Genomic DNA, 17,715 nt, shown 5'->3' on the forward strand with positions numbered 1-17,715 from the left:
GACTGCCACCAAGCAAAGGATCAAGCAAGGTTTCGGAAACGGTACTCTACTATCGATCATATTCATACCATCAATCAGGTGGTAGAAAAATGCTCGGAATATAACCAGCCCTTATACACAGCATTCATTGATTACGAAAAAGTGTTTGACTCAGTTGAAACATCGGTGGTGATGCAGGCAATGCGATATCAGGGAGTAGACGAGCCGTACGTGAAAGTGGTGGAATATATATATAGTGGCTGCACAGCAACAGGTATAGTTCTGCATAAAGAAAGTAACAAAATTCCCATAAGGAAAGGTGTTAGGCAAGGAGACACAATCTCCACAGTTCTATTCACAGCTTGCTTAGAGGAAGTATTCAGAGACTTGGAATGGGAGCAGTTAGGGATAAGGGTAGAATGAGAATACCTCAGTAATCTGCGATTTGCTGATGACATTGCCTTGCTAAGCAACTCGGGGGATGAACTGCAAATAATGATTGATGACCTAGACAGGAAAAGTAGTAAGATAGACTTAAAAATCAATATGCAGAAGACTAAGGTAATGTTCAACAGCCTCGGGAAGGAACAGCAGTTTACATTAGGTAGCGAAGTACTGGAAGTAGTAGCCGATTATGTCTACTTAGGACAGATAGTAACCGCAGATCCGGACCATGAAAAGGAAATAAGAAGAATAAGATTGGGATGGAGCGCATTCGGCAAGCACTCGCAGACTATGGCTAGCAGCTTACGGGTATCCCTCAAGAAGAAAGTATACAACAGTTGCATCTTGCCTGCACTCACCTATGGGGCTGAAACGTGGAGGCTAACCAAGAAAGTTCTACTCAAGTTGAGGACAACCCAGAGGGCTACGGAACGAAAAATGGTAGGGGTAACATTAAGAGATAGGAAGCGTGCAGAGTGGGTCAGAGAAATAACTCAAGTTACCGACATTCTAGTGGAAATTAAGAAGAAATGGGCATGGGCGGGACACGTAGTGCGAAGAGAGGATAACCGATGGTCGCTTAGGGTAACAAACTGGATTCTAAGAGAAGGAAAGCGTAGCAGGGGGTGGCAGAAAGTTAGGTGGGCGGATGAGGTTAAGAAGTTCGCGGGGGTCAAGTGGATGCAGCTAGCACAGAATCGTGTTAAGTGGAGAAATATGGGAGAGGCCTTCACCCTGCAGTGGGTATAGTCAGGCTGATGATGATGATGATGATGTATACGTGAAAGAAGATCCTTGGAAGGCTCGCCATATTTAGGCGGCTGGCAAAACTGCTGACTGGTAAATATTTACATTTCCGTGTCATACCAATACAAACGAAAACATGTAACGTACATGTTACGCATGTCTCATAGAAGTCCAATCATTTTCATGTGGAGGCAACGCAATGCTATGATGGTATCGATATCACCCTTCCCATTACTCCCATTAGAATATGCCCTGGTAAGTACAAAATTTAACACGTACGTGAGAGCGTTTGATGAATGCAATACGACCACTAGTCGGCCTTTCATGGCTCGAAATAACGCAAGCGTCCATTACACCATTGAAAAGCAAGTGGCCGCATTGGCGTTAGTTGCCGCTACCAATTGAAATCGGAACTATAGCTGTTGGTTATGCGGAGCTGCAGCCGGTGGTACGTCTTCAGATCAGGCAGATGAATGCTAACTATTGGTTTCCGAGGCACTAAACGCCTATTTAAGCTATTTAAATACTCCTCTATTTCCTGCTGCGCGAATAGAATGGGCAAAGGAAGATGGCTACTCAACATGAAAAGGCAATGAGCAAGGGTAGAGTAGGGAGGGAGCCGGGAGGAAGTGGGGTGGGGGGGGGGGGGGGGGGGGGGCTGAGTTCGCAGATCAAGACAACATTTCAACAAGTGGAGTTGTCTTCGTCTGGGCCCCCTTAGCCCCCCTTGAGCCCCCCCCCCCCCCACTACCCCAGTTCAATGCCCTTGCTTCCCGCCTAGACACATCTGAAACAACACGTATCATGTTCACATAACCGGTACAGTCGTGAACCGAACACCCGGCCTCGTGCAGTGCGAATGGAGCGCAATATGCATGTAGCGCTTGTAAGGAGGCATGCAGAAACAGTGCTTCGAAAGGAAATGAGATGGTGCAATTCCCAGCAAAATTACAACGTGCGGCAGCGTTCATTCTCTGGTAGGAAACCGACACTCTCCAGCTGATTCGCAGTTATCCAATTTCTCAACCTCAGGGGCCATCGGTTATCCCTTCTTCGCATTACAGGTCCTGCCCGTAGCAATTTCTTCATGACTTCGTCTGGAACGTCGTTCACCTGCATTTGCTCCCTGACCTACTCTTCACGCTTAGTTCCCCTAAACGTTACACTTACTGGCTTTCGTTCCGTAGATATCTGCTTTGTTTAAAGCTGGAGCAGCATAATATCCAGAAATGTGGCGCAACAAACACAAAGAGACACAACACATTTCTGGATATTATCCAGCACCACTTGCCCCTCAAGCCGTTATTCTGGAGTAGCATCATCTTCGTCAAGCACAAGGTGCTGCCTTATCCGAATGTGCTTGTATAATGCAACTCTTATATACTTTCATCTTGAGGGATGCTAGTAGCTGTTATTGATCCCGGAACAAGGTCCATCATTCTGCTTTGCCTATCAAGATTTTTATCATACTTTGCCATTCGTCCCCTAAGGTAAACAGCAACACACTGTCAGCAGTGAACGGCGGATTGTTATTCTCTGTCAACCCTTATTCTAAACGTTCCCATTCTCGGTCTGCGAATATTTCAAAGCGGTGAACTGCTTAGGAGAAAACTTCTTTCCTTACTTGTAACGGTTTCGTATGGAAATTATAAAACACTTTACATAACTAAACCTTGCCACGATGTGGAAAACAATTTTCTTGTGACTCCACATACTCTCGAAAATTTCTTTAGTTACCAGCAAACCTCACGTGCACAGATGTACAAAAATATCGTATTTATTCTTTTAAACTGAATAACGATTTATGTCTGTCTCGCTTATTTGCATATAGTGATACAACTGGCGCATAGTCCCTGTATATGACGTCCTCTCTGCATTGGATCTTGGGTGCCTTGCACTCAGATGTACGATAGTCGTGCAAAACCGCGTTACATCAGCGCTCCTAGATAATGTCCCTAACGTTATAAAGCATACGGTCGCACCATGTGCCTCAAGATGAACTCTAGGCAAAAATTCTAGAATTGTTCATAGTCACCGTCACTTTTTCGGTTCTAGTTCGCCGATTGTTTTTCTAATGAATACGATGATAACATTACGAAACTCTGGCCTTTAGTTGCTGGGCAGGTTCCACCGTGGTATTCTCCTATTTATCCTAAATCAACAACGTGTGCCATCAAGCGGCACATGCAGCGATCAAAAGCTGAAGATACAATATTAGAACAAATTATGCCCATATAGAACCACATCTCTAGCAGCAGTCCCGGTAGGTAATCACCAAGAAGAAAAGGCAAGCAGCAAGGAGGCAAAAAATTAGGCTGAAGGCGATAGCATGCATTCTTATTCCATAACGATTAGATGTAAAGGCGCGATGCACTAACCGTTACCAAACTAATACAACGTGAAACATTTCCTCCATTTCGCCGGACTGCGGTCATGTGGTTTGGTGAATGGGGTTTAACATCCCAGAGCAACTCAGGTTGTGAGAAACTGCATATTGGAGGTCCCTGGAAGTTTCAGCCATGTGGGGTTCCTTAACCTGTACTTTTCGTTTTTTCGTCTCCATCGAAATGCGACCACCACGTTGAGTTTCGATTCTGCATCCTCGGGTGCAGCAGCCAAGCGCCCTAACCACAGCGCCATCGCGGCGGGGCTATTGACATTATCGCTCACCTTTGCTGTTGTGGCTGTAGGAAGAAGGAAGAGAAAATGCACGGGCCTGCATGGCTCTGTAGCTGAGCCACCTGCGCTGCCTCGTGCAGACAGAAGAGAAAACAGACAAGAAAGAAAAGGAAGGAGGAGAGAAAGATGCGCGCCGCAATAACAGCCGTCGTCCACCCCCCAAGTGGTGGCGGGTGCAATGACGGCCTACAACAGATAAACATTCGGTGGCAGGCTAGCCCCCGCCGCAAGCGGGGCTGAGGTACCTGTCCCAGCCCCGCGCTCAAGCTCCATCCTGTTTTAGAGCGCTAGCATTACTCCGTTCATTTGCGTGTTAAAAGTTGTTCCGACCCCTAGTATCTCATGTGTTCTACAGATAGCGTCACATACACGTGCGCTGCATGTTTCATCTCGCGCTGTGCTGCAAACATGGTGGTCTTCATCTCGTTCTTTGAAGTTTGGATTTCAATTTATGTGGCGTCGCCTTAGTAACGGGTAGTGCTTACGAAATAAATTCCTCAAGTGTCTTATTATAATTACGTAGGTGCCCCTCGTAATTCACGGATATTTCTCCTCACAACGTAAGTCATCAGTTTGTTCAAGGGTCTTATTATAATAACGTAGGTGCCCCTCGTAATTCACGGATACTTCTCCTCACAACGTAAGTCATCAGTTTGTTCTCACACTTGCTTCCACATCCCTCACAATGTCGGATGTCTCTCCAATTATCACTGCGTATGCGACAGCCCAATCGCCATCTAGTGGTCGTCGAGGCAGGAATTGAAGTGCCTCTTCGAAAGTCATTCTGGTCTGATGTTGTGGTTGGAACACTAGACAAAATAGAATATCGTTTGTAGTCTCTCCTGCTTCCTGGCACAGCGCACACATCCCATCTGTACTTTCTGCATTCTTTCCACCGCACTTCGCCAACATCTGGCTTTGAAAGGCAGTGCGAGTCCGACTGATTCGTCATAAAATTGCTACTGCTTGATCTCCGTCTTTTTGATGCGATACATGCTGAAGGTCGACATCTTGGCTGTCGCCTTTCTCCGCTGTGTCTGAATCACTGAAAACAGTTAAGGCAGTTTACCACGGTCCACGATTCTGCCATCCAGGTCGCATAAAGCTGGCAAAAGTCTTAAATGTTAGCTGCTAGACCACTTACTTTCTTCATCCACCTTGAGGACACTCCGGAGTGCACCTTATTAATTCAGCGCTTTTGGCCAAGACCCCATGACCCCAATGTTTCCCTTTACTGTCCCGTTAGGTTTCGATTGATGGGCGCCGAGAGCCTATCTTCGCACCTCACGTTGCCTCCTCTTAATTTAATTCCCAGAGAGCCGACGACAGACACAGCATCTTATTGGCGACAATGAGTCCAGGAACTATGACTGCCTTCCACAGGCTGCGAACCACTTCTATGCATGCTTAAGACCCACAGCAAACATGCCTTCAATAGTGCGTAATTCCGATCTCTCAAAGGTAGGGTGCCACAATTTCTTCCTCACTAGTTGTGTCAGCCCGTTAAATAGTGATTCTGACGCAGAAGTGTCTGTGAACGCAACCAAATGGTAAATCTCACCAAGTGACGGCACGAAAAAAAATACCGAAATATTACAGAATTTGTGTGGGCATTGCTATAATATGTTGCTTCCAGCCTTATACACGGCTGCTTTTACGGCTGTGTACAATCGAAATCATCGCATAATAGAACCTAAATGAAACACACCCCCCATGAAATATGTTAGTCATTTAGTGTATTGTTGCGAATTGAAAAAAAAAGGAGTGCACAAAAAAAGGTCGCATCTAGGAGATTCGAACCGCTGTTTCGGCATTTCAAAACGCTGCATTAATACATTGCTCTATAGAAGCGAAACTAAGAGCAGCTCTTAATTGCTCGATTCTTCATTTTAACCCTATTCCTACAATTTGAGACCAGGCGATGCTGCGCAGAAGATCCTACCATTGAAAAAAAAAAAACGAATTCATGTGCCAGTGCCCTAGTTTGGTGTCTCCTAGTTCGATGGTCTCGGCATTCTGTCTGACACGGCTACGATCTTTGTCTTTAGCGATATTGTATTTACGTAGGCAAATACGATATACGTATTTGCCTAGGTAATATTATGGAGCGGCGGAGATGAAACTTCATGAAAACAACGACGACGTTCAATGCCCAGCACGAGGAAGAGAATGTTTAGCACGACGTTTACAAATCTTTCTGAAAAGAATAGATAAAAGTTTTTTTTTTCTACGGTTAAAACATGATTAACGTGATTACTACACACCGCAAGATTGTGTTCCAATTTCACAAGAGGTGAGACCGACTGCAGCGATAGGATAGTGCTCTCATTGTCTGCCCGCTATGAAGACGAAGATATTTGCTGCTCAGCGCTTGTGCCAAGATGAGCGCAATATAAACCTGGGTATCCGCATAGACAGTGCTGGATGAGCAATCATTAATTTTCCAGTGCATGGTAATCTTATCACTATCGCCACACCGATACCTGAGAATTGAGTATTAAAAACTTTACAAAGCGCGCGAGCTAGCCATAGACAAAGCAGCAACAAAGACTGCGCTATGGCCGATAACTCACGCTCGTGAAACGCGTTTCAAGGATGCGTGAACGTCTCCAATTGTTTACTGTCCATTATGATGCACAACAGGCGACAGAAGATTCGCGTGCACTCACACGGGACTTCATTGTCACGAGGAAGCAGTCAAATGAAGTAATTGTACTTGGGACAAGTAATTCGTGAAAATCGTGAAGGACCTTTTCTGCACATTTATAGACTTTTATTGTTTCACAATCGCCTCCGCAATCAACTGTGACCACAACATAAGTGCTCTGTTCACGATCTCAAGGGTAAGTAGATGAAAATAAAATTTTAATGCTTTCGAAAACATCTTAGTTTTCGAATACAGTAAAATGAACAAAAGCAACTTCTGCGAAACATTTCTGATTGTTCCACGCTCGGATCTCCTTTTTCTTCAAGTGAAGCATGAGCGTTGTAAAATCCGTGGCTTTGAATCAAATGATCTGTGCAGGTGTCACGGTGTTCCTGAAGAATAAAACAACGCAGAGCTGAAGCTTCTGGCATTTATTAGCAAAGATCGGGCAATACATCATTTAAATGTGGCCTCTCTGCAATGTCTGCAACATCATAAATACAATATTCATGTTTGTGTCAATCCTTGCTTTTTTAGCCTGGAAATATTACATTAAAACCACTAAATCCTTCATTTGTGTTTACACCTGCGTTTTTCTATATTGTAAAGGCATAAGCCCTGAAATATACCTTTTCATGCAGTGATTCTCTGCTTTCGCAGAAGCGTATGATGCATAACACATTCACAACTGAAGCCGTACGATTTCAGATACTTTTTTCTTTAGATGAGCTGATCCTTAGTTGCGCGATATATTTCATTTCACAGGTGTTGTTAAAGATTCTGCTGAGACGCAGAACAAAATTGCTTGAGGTAAAAACGCAATCGTTGGGTTGAAAAGCGCTAAATGAACAGTGGGGCCTATGGATATGACAGAGGTAAAGTTTGTCTGCAAACTGCACGTTTTCGTGGCACTATTATATTATTGCGACAACTATTTCGTCAATGATCACAACTGATGCACTCAAGTGACTACAATAAAGGAATCTATTTGGAAAACATACTTATGTTCATGGCCAGCAGTAAAAATGACAGCTGCAACGCTGTTAAGACGTTACATTTCACAGGTACTCTATTTTTTGTAAACAATATAGCAGACATAGCGCTGTTTCTTCAAAAACCCTTTTGCAGTTCTCTGATCTAAGTTCTTTAACCATTAGCAAACTTCTCTAGATATTGCTCGTAATTGTAGGCAACTTCAGCATATGTGGCCTGGCACAAGCATAAAATTGTTTACTACACTGTTTATTAGCCTGCGGTACTATTTCAAAATTTCGATCAAACACGACTAGCCCCTTTTGCAGCGATCAGTATTAAAAATGTGGAATCAAATGGTCTACGCGGGTTTATTGTGTTTCTGCACCATGGATATTGAAGCAGAAGTTATGCTCTTCTTTAGAATGCCTTGGCCAGGAGTAGCAACTCAAATGTTTTCGTTAGAGCATTGTCCCTTTTCCCTGAAGACTTAACATTGAGGCAGTGCTAGAGCGTCTTATCCAATTGCCTGTGCAGTACATTTGCAAGGGTGCCGTTTAGACGTACGGCTTTATGATTCGTTTAAAACAATACTACTACCGTTCCTCAATTGTCAATACCATACTTTTCGAGGAGGAGCACAGCACGAGGTGGCAACCACGAAATAACAGCTGCGAACGGTATACAGGCATATTGCTTATACGAATTAGCAATGGGCTGGTGGTTTAAAATAGGTAGGTAGGGTGTAGTGTTAGTGTGAAGGCTACGAAGTATGACATCGCCCGCAAGCCAAAAGTATAGATTATAGAATTAAAATAATACTGCGTGTTCTGGGAGAAGTTTCAGCCAAGCAAAGGAGATATTACAAAACATACTCACTAGGTGAACTTGCAGGTCAAGTGTTAAATATGCATGAACGTTAACAATAATTGAGCAGTACATGTTTTATTTTCTTATTCATCATCACATCCCACACCAAAAAAGGCATCGCAACCGTTATCCATTTGGGACTTCAGTGCTTCGTGGACGATTCTTTTCCATAAACGGTTCGCTGCTTACCGGGTGATTTCGCCCAAGAAGCTGGTCGAAAATTTTTCCCAAAATACGATATACTGCCTCCTTCAGCTGTAAACCTTAATTTGGCAGGTATCCCTGAAGACGCATGGAAACTACCACCTGCTGCCGACGCAGATGGAATTGCGAGCCCCTTTTCGATGTGCGAGCTGCTGGCTGCAATTGACGATGCGAAACGGAAAACAGCGCCCGGCCTGGACAAAATTCAGTATGAGGTTTACAAGAACCTCAGTACTGCTGCACTTCCTCAACTACTAGACACCATAAACAAAGTGTGGCTTGATGGTGTCGTACCCGAGAGCTGGAAAACCGCTGTCGTGATCCCTATTCCCAAACCTGGGAAGCCTCCAACGGACCTCGCCAACTTACGACCAATCTCCTTAACATCAACGCTTTGCAAGCTCGCAGAGAAAATGCTAGCCACACGACTTTCTTGGTGGCTTGAACAGCACGGTTTTTATCACCCTGCTCAAATTGGATTTCGTCCATACATAGGTACGGAGGACGGGTTGGCTGTCTTGGCATCAGCAGTTCTGTCATCTACCCACAGTCGCAATGTACGTACCATATTAGCAATGGATGTTGCAAAGGCATATGACAACATCAGTCATGCTGCAATAATGAATGCCATTGACATGCTTCATCTCCCTCCGAGAGTACGCACTTTTGTCGCATCATTTTTGGACGGAAGAAAATTTGCAATACGCCTCAGCGGTGACACTGTTGGTTCATTCGTTTCACTACGTGGCGTGCCCCAAGGATCAGTATTGTCTCCGATGTTATTCAATATTACTTTCATCCCATTGGCGTGGCGCTTACATGATATCCCTGAAATCAAGTTTTTGCAGTACGCAGATGATATCACGGTATGGAGCACTCACCATGATCTTCTCACTCAAGAGGCCGCCCTTCAGTCAGCATTAGACGCAACCTCTGATTACGCATCCTCCATTGGCCTTCAACTTTCTGTGGGTAAAACTTCATGCACGTCAGTCGCCAACCGCTGGGGACGCCGTAAACTTGCCTCAAATCCAATTCGTCTCTCTCTATCAGGCACGCCAATACAAGAAATTTCGAGCCTGAAAATTCTGGGCTTAACAAATCAACAATCAGGATCAGCGACTGCTTGGCTCTCTCATGCAAAAAAGCAAGCAAGCAAGCAACTATAAGTTTAATAAGAAGGATTGCACCTAAAACGGGTGGCGCTGGCTCGTCTGTTGCACGCCAGTTAGTGAGGGCGGTTCTGCAGCCCCGTATTGTTTACCAGGCACAGTTCCAGCATCTTACAAGGGCAAAATGGGATCGCCTTGAAGCCGTAAATTGAGAGGCTATGAGGACCATAACATGCCTTCCACGAATCACACCGGTCGTAGCGTTACAGGAGAATGCGCAGCTCAACACCATTGATGAATTGGTGCAGCAGCGCCGTGATGCTCGCAGACTCAAGGCCACTTTGTCACATTCCACGCAAGCACTGAGGGCGTATGCAACGTCCCACATTATTCTTCAGCCACCTGTGCCAGTTCTCCCTCCCTGGAAATTTATACAGTTAGGAGACAAGCCAACCGACATCCGCAGACCGACGTCTGCCAACTCTGCATCGTTGCTACGCCAGAGATTTAAAGAGCAAGATACTAACCTGCCTCAAGATTCCATAGTAGTGTACGTAGATGGAAGCCTGCAAGGCTGTGAAGCCAAAACGGCAATCTACTGTCCACGGAGACCTAGCCTGAATCGGACAACTACGTTTCAGCTTTCGGAACCACTTACATCTTTCTGCGCTGAGCTTCTGGCAGTTCAGGAGGCACTCTGCTCCGTGACTTCTATAACCATGCTCCCTACAGCCCACATTGTCATCAGCATTGACGCACTTCAAGCAGTACGTCTGCTCCGACGTGTCAGCCGCTGCCCTAAAATTTGCCAGGACATTCACCAGCTTGCAGCGCGCATCCCACAATCAATACGCATTGAGTGGGTCTCACGGGATCTGCTGCCTTCCCAAAGTCAAGCTGATTTTGCAACCCGCCTCGTTAACCAAGACTCATCAATCCCACGGCTTCTCGAAGTCGACGACGCTACCCTCCTTTTGTCAAGAAAGGAGCACCTCCGGCGCCGCACACGTGCACTTATCCCTCCGTGTGCGATATCCCTTCCCCGCGGTCTCACCCGTGCAGAGGAGGTTGCGCTTAGAAGGATCCGGGTCGGTGTTGCCCTTACACCAGCTGTAACTAGGACGTGGTCATACTTCCAACACATATCCTCGCCCAGGATGCCCGATCTCTAACAACGAAGATGTCGAGGCCGACATCCACCACTTGCTGTGGGACTGCCCAGCACTCAAGCCAACACGAATCCGGCACCTGAGCATAGCTGGCCTTTCAGCAACCAATCCTGCTTCATACGTCCCTTGGACGCAGGGACCTCATCATCGCTCATTTCTGGACTTCATAAAATCAGCCAACCTTTTTTCCATTCATTTAATCATCTATTCATCCTTCATCTCATAACCTACTGATGCCCTGAGGCAATAAATATCGACTTAAAAAAAAGCCAGGAGGTGACCTATTCTCCGCCATCGGAAACGTCGGCAGAAATGGGGATGCCGCCTCACCATGTCAAAAGACCCCAGGATGGTATCCACTGAAAAGGCACCCAGACCCGGACTGGAGGCTTTTAACATTCTGTCATAAAGGCTGCACAACTGCCCTTTTAAGCAATGACAGACTCTTGTTGCAGGAAAAATACCAATGGATTCTCAGGTCATGTATAAACGGTTTCATTCAGCATAGGTCTGATGGCTAGGTGTCAAACGTCTTCAAACCAGGCACAAACACAGCTTCTGTTTGCTTTGCCAAGAGGCACTCCTGCAAACGGCAACGGTCTTAGAATGCTGCAGTGGAACCACCCATCGTCCGCGCTTATTCGAAGAAAGCTGGTAAGCTGATCCACCCTATGTTCTTACGTGCCATTCTCGCGTTTACGAAAGCAAGCAAAGAGTGCAAGACAGAAAACGACGAGTTCGTGCAGCACTTATAAATCTTTAACTGTCGTGATTGCAATTACTGGCTCCAGTCTTTGCGTCAGAAATGCCCAATTGGTGCTTGCAAAAAGAGAAGTTAATTTCTGTAGTGTCCAATAACGGTATTTGTTCAGTGTTTCTTTGGTTAAAGGCCCACTATCCACCCTCCGGTGGAAAATACTTTCTTCCCCGATGGCTGTGAGACTTCGCTCCCAGAACGCAAGGCCGCAAAATGTTTTTGAAGAGTAATTAATAACGCATTTACAGCCACCACAATCACCCGATTCTGCCGTGTTTCTCTCCTCCTGTTCCCTTTCAAAGGTATTTTCACTCGCCTGCACGGTCGTCCAGCCTCCCTAACACAAATTGCCCTTCCTCCTCCGCGTTTGGCGGTAGGTGGGGCGTGGTACTCTGCGTGCGCGAAAAAAAAAAAGAAATGGGCGAGGGAGCTCGCGTCACTGCATTCAGTGCGGCCGTGGCGAGAGAAAAGCGCGCAGCTAGCGGTGGACACAATTAGCGGTGTATTCCCATCCTTCACCCGTCAGACAGCGAGACGGACCAATAGATGTCGTTTTCTACTTCGACGTCAGCCATGCGGCTCGTAGAGAATGGGGAAGCTGGTTTCTCGAAGAGGCGGATGAGAGAGCTTTGATTTCTATTTTTGCTGCTTTGCGGCGCGCGTGTCGCTGTAGCATTTTGCACAGACTATCCCCGGTACCTGATCGATGCGCTGGGCTTCTTTGCTTAAATGGTCCTTCCCTGGACTTATGCTCACCTACAATGTCTGTTCGCTTATTTTTCTTTGCAGTACACCGCAATGCGTGCATATGCCAGTTCCGTCCATGTTGCAGATATGTTGCAGCAGGAGCTGTTATATGCGCATTCTTCCCTCAGACCTCCAGAAGATGTAGATATCCTTGGCTCAGTACGATCGTTTGTGCCAGCTTGCCACAAACAGAAGAGATCTGAGAAGCACCGTTTCCAAGGCTCATTTTGACTGCCTCCTGAGCGTTGGTGTTCGTGAAAAAAAAAAATATTACTTGCAGATTGCTCTGTTACCCGCTCAGCATCTAAAAAAGTCGATCATCGCTTCATCAAGCTCTTCCCCGAAGGCCAGCTGTTCGTTGTTCATACCTCTCTAAAGCAATTTTTGCCGCTTCCCTGTCGTGGCAAGGCACTAATAGTGGATCTTCATTTCGCGAGCAATTTTTCTGTAAAACAGGAATTGCTCTGTAGTTTGCAAACGTTTTCTCCATTATTCTGGAGCCGCTGAAAAATTCGCAATTTCCTTCTGAATTGTAAAGCTGTCACAAGTGGTGGGTGCAGAAGCAAGCAGGAGTCGTGAACTGTTCAGTGGCAGGTTGAGGAATGATTGTCGGCTCTATATTTCGGTAAAATGTTTCCATCTCTTTATATATTTTTTTATAACACGGATGGCAAAATCGCTCTTGTCTTTCCCTTATTCCACTTCTACTCTGCCCTTCCCTTTTACTACACCTGCAGATTATTTCTACTCGCACCAGTAGTCATTTACACAAATTGTTGTCATCGCAGCAAAACGTTCTTCACCGTTTCGAGCAAACTAATGTCCCCCTCCCGTCATCTTACCGTTCACATCCATCAAGTAGTAAAGGCGGCGGAAACCGTTATATTATTTGAAATCAGTTGCCAGTGGTGTTCGCGGATGCATCTTCTCAACGATCGAACATTTGCGTCGTGGAAGCTTCTCGAGCTCAAACGACGTTGATAGAGAATATTTTTAGTGTGGGCGTAGTGTAGAACGTCTTAGTAAATTAGTCACTTCCGCCCAAAACGCGAGCTGGCGATATTTCAGGTGAGGACATTAGAGAGATTCAGCACACCATGATCCGCGATCTGCTACCGTGATTCGCTACCGCGCGTTCCATTGCACATGCCCAGATAACTTTGATGCCGATAGATGGCGCCACGTGTTTGATGTCGCCACATTGACCTGCCGCATCGGAACCAATCAGCTTGTGCACCCCGCCCACCAGTGGCAGAGGGTCATGGTGGCGGATCGCGGATCACGGTATCCTAAATCTCTCTATTATCTCAAGATTTTATGGTTTCTGAACTATAAGGCAAATAAGCATAATTTTGAGTATGCCATAAGAGTTGGGGTAGTTTGTCCCTGCTTTCATATTGCGTACACAAAGATTCTATGCCTTCAATATTTAGCGGTACTGTTCTCATGATGGAAACTTCATAAGGATAGGCATGTTCACTATGCCCTTTGAGGTGCAAAATTGACAATTATATGAGCAGAGCTCATACATTGCAGGCTGATGTCGTTTTTTTCAATATCTGAGGAGAAAGCTAAGGAAATATTGTCGAGTTGAGTCCTTGTTTGAGTTGGTAATTATATGTCTGGCAAGATAGCGAATAATTACGTTAATATCAGTGCATTTCGTGGGGATTCAAACGATTATTTATTTGTCTTGCAACATCCAATTGTTGCTTTCTCCATTATACGGTTCTGATGCCATGATAAAAACTCTCCATGCCAACAGTGACTCACTTTAGCTAAGGGAAGCAAAGAAGAACCGAAATATTTCACATAGTGACCTCCACATCTTACGTTGTACCTAAATATACGAAGCGACCTTGATTGGATAGCTCAGAGTTTATTCGCTTACAAAGTGCGTGGCACGTTAGGCATTGAGAAGCCAGTCAAGTAAAAGATACTAAGGTCACAAACCAATTTCGAAATACGTACAGTTTAACTATATGCCTGTTTTCGAAACGTTCATGCTCTCTTAGTGCACAAGGCTCGCTTTCAAAGAGTCGCTTGAAATGTCCACTGGGTAATTTCTTCCCAAGTACTGTAATGTAGCAATATCTTTTTATGTGGCCTTAAGACGAGATTGTGCAGCAAATTTTGATGTGAATGATTGGGCCGTAATATATCTTTTACTTCAGCATCGCTAACCTGCCTTTAGGTACAACATTTTCCTTTACGAACGCAGTAATGCTTGATTGCACGAGACCCGAGTGAAGCAGCGGTTAACTTGGGTGCTAACACAACGTCGATACGTTTTCTCTCACTTAAACTGAGTTGAAATTCCCAAAATTTTGTTCACTACATTTAGATATGTATTGTACGGTTAAGTATAAATTTGCATCCGGATGTAGTTAACGTACAGTAGAACGGCGAGTGAGTCGGTCAGACATGATGATATGTAGTTAGTGCTTTATGCCCTTTCAAGGCGAAAACTTAAGATTAACATGACGTCACAAACAGAATCAATCAGCCGAGATTACCAATGACACATTCGCAGCTGTACTGGGTTCGAGGAAATTTATCAAAATTGGGTCATAAATTAAAATTACACAGTCCATGTAAATGATTCGTCTTCCAGTTTCCAGACTTTCGGCAAGATTGAGGAGAAGCCCTTCGGAAAACATAGGAGCAGAGCCCCGTACCTCTCCTCTCCTGCGAAGTTGGTAACGAGCCATTCAAAAGATCAAAGGGATGGAAATTCAAGACGCAGGTTAAACCTGGATAGTTTAGAGGACTTCCAATAACACAAAGTGCACATTAAAAAGGCATGGCTAAGATCAACTGAATTATTCCCTGTTCAAGGTTTATTCGAATGATTGGTAAAGACCACTTGTTCTATACGACGCCAAAGGGTATGAAAAACGAGGTCAAAATTATTCAGACGCTAGCTTATATATCTAATCTAGAAGCAGGCAGGGTACTGAGTGTCATCTTAAGAGTACATTGTCCTTTCCAGAATACAGCATCTCAAATGGTGACATTTTTAAGTAAGAACGAAGTAATTGATGTTTACCTGTGCATGGTGCGAACTCGAAGGCTGGCTGCTTATCACTGACCAATCGTCTTGTATACTGTGAGTAGGTTGTGAGGTTCCTTCGGATTGTGCCTGAAAAATCACAAAACCAGAAAAATGTCCTAATTTACACTTATTTCTTCCAAAGATTACATCAAAAAATGAACAAAGCAAGCAATTCTGCTCGAATTCTCTATCGGCCATAAACAGAATACATTTTCACACGAAAATGCACGAGCGTCTATTTTTGGCCTGTACATAATGACGTTGCCAGTATGTATTGATCAACGTTTGAGAAATTCTGGAAGACAACAGCATGATTCGTTTACTTTCATTCGTAACCATTCTGCAAACCTGAAAATACTTAGGTAAAATACGAGTCTTTAAAGTAAACCCGGCTCATGAAACCGCCCTTCCAGCCAACATTTTTGCTATAAAAACAAAATGGCGGGACTCTGCAGTTGCTATTTTTCTATATCCTCAAAAACCTCGCTTAACCTTCATTTAACGAGTTTATATAAAGCCCGAGTAACTGGACATGGGAGTAGGATATAAAAAAAGAAGGCGTCCAATTCAAACTATTCTAATGGGGACATGTCTGAAAAAACAAACTCGGTCCACATCTCACTAAAAGCGCTGCAACTAGGAGTAATGCTTCATTCCGCATGACAGGCTGTGACAAGCTGCCTCACGTATACAGTGGAGGTTACGGAATTTCCTGCTTCACATGTAGAACGGAACTTACGGGATCTACCCGCTCCTCCGAGCGTGCTTCGACATGATGCTCGGGGCCGCGACCACGTGTCCTTGACGCGGCCACAGCGCAGCCAGCCGAGAGTATAAAAACGCATACTGCAGAACGCCCGCGGCAGTGCGCTCTGAGAAGATTCAGTCTTCCGGGCCTCTCTCGCGGCCGCTCTAGAAAATAGTTATTTTTTGCCACCTCTGTTGTCTAGCATTCCGCCAAAACAGTTTCAAAATCACTAAAAATCCGCTAAATATTTACAAAAAACCTCCAAAATTACCATTAATATGTACTGTGGTGCCAGATGTGTAACTCAGTGGAGTGAAACCTCTGCATGGCTTAAAAATGGATAGAAACTTATCCTTCTTTGTCACAGCTTTCAGCAAAACCAGAATTTCGACCGCCGTCGTAAGTATCTAGCCTCTGCTCGTTCGTGCTTCATAAGCAGCCTCCAAGATAAGCTGGCAAATTGTATCCAATATTTACGTGGCTGATAGAAGAGAACGTTCTCTTCTAGTGTTCATTCGCACTATTTTAGCACGTCATTAACTGCCAGAATCTGGGCGGTTCGCAATACGCAGCACTGTTCGTGCCTTTCAATGAACTTTTTTCCCTGTAATTAATACTGATGCAAGAAACACTGACAAAATAGGCCGTGAGGCTACCGTTCTTAAGCTCAGTGGGGAATAAATTGTTCAAAACAACAATATAAAATATTTCACAGATTTATTTTAAGCATTTGGAAATGTCAATTACAAGGGTATATCAATCACACTGCTAGGTAACTGCAGGAAGTTCGGCTGGCTAAAAGATATTTCAACTTTCGCGTTGAGTCGCCTATCGCCACGCGCCTCGCAGGTTCGACGGACGGGTCAATGCATGGATGGGATTATTTCACACCCTAGAGCAGCCAAGTTCTGAACGGCACCAGCTGCAAAGAGCATCGGGATCACCACCTCAAAGCGTATCATATAATTGTCTGCGCCATCGAAATTGACCGCATCACGGACGACCAGACGGCTGTCGCTGTTTGAGATCACCCCCACAGTTCTTCGCACATAACTTGCAGGAATATTTTAAGCAGAGGCGAATGACAGAACTTAACATCCACTAAATATCCACTGTAAAACCTGAAATCCAACAAAACAACAGTACTTGCCAAATAAATATTCGTAATCCGCTAAAAAAAACGCTACCCGCTAGATGCAAGTTGTTCCCGCCAAGGCACAAAAACAAGACGAGAAATTTAGCGAGAAATGCGCTAATATCTCAACAATTTCGCCAAGCGCGCGATCAACTCATCGTTCCCCCATCTGCAAGGCCGCCGCTACCGATCAACTCTGCGACGTCGACTCCTCATCTAACAAGAAAGCCGTGAGAGTACCTTTTTGCCATAGACTGTTGGTTAATTAAGTATTGTTGTCTCTTTTGTTTTAAATTTTAATCTGACTTAGTATTTTACGCTGTGTTTTCTACGTAGCCCTTGCCCATACTTATTATATCTGGAATACTTGCTTTGTTAATTTTATAGTCTTCCTTTATCGCAGTGTTTTGTTCATTGTCGGGTTTTCCTCTTGTCATTTACCGAGTCGTC

General features: G+C 44.8%; 1 protein-coding gene across 13 annotated transcripts in view; it reads right to left on the reverse strand.

Moving 5' to 3' along the window:
• LOC146173805 (uncharacterized) overlaps window positions 1-17,715 on the reverse strand; it is a 71,106-nt gene that overhangs the window by 8,353 nt on the left and 45,038 nt on the right. For 10 of the 13 annotated variants that reach the window (XM_084584218.1, XM_084584214.1, XM_084584211.1 and 7 more), the window contains one exon: window positions 15,377-15,469. In XM_084584218.1, coding sequence (XP_084440344.1) covers window positions 15,377-15,469 — 93 coding nt within the window. Of the gene's footprint in view, window positions 1-6,697; window positions 6,889-12,027; window positions 12,566-14,651; window positions 15,016-15,376; window positions 15,470-17,715 lie in introns of those variants that run through there. The other 3 variants (XM_084584209.1, XM_084584212.1, XM_084584210.1) reach the window with 3 other exon arrangements.

This window comes from Amblyomma maculatum, chromosome 11 (assembly GCF_055883805.1).
Source record: "Amblyomma maculatum isolate TAMU_Amacu chromosome 11, ASM5588380v1, whole genome shotgun sequence".
Taxonomy (NCBI): domain Eukaryota; kingdom Metazoa; phylum Arthropoda; class Arachnida; order Ixodida; family Ixodidae; genus Amblyomma; species Amblyomma maculatum.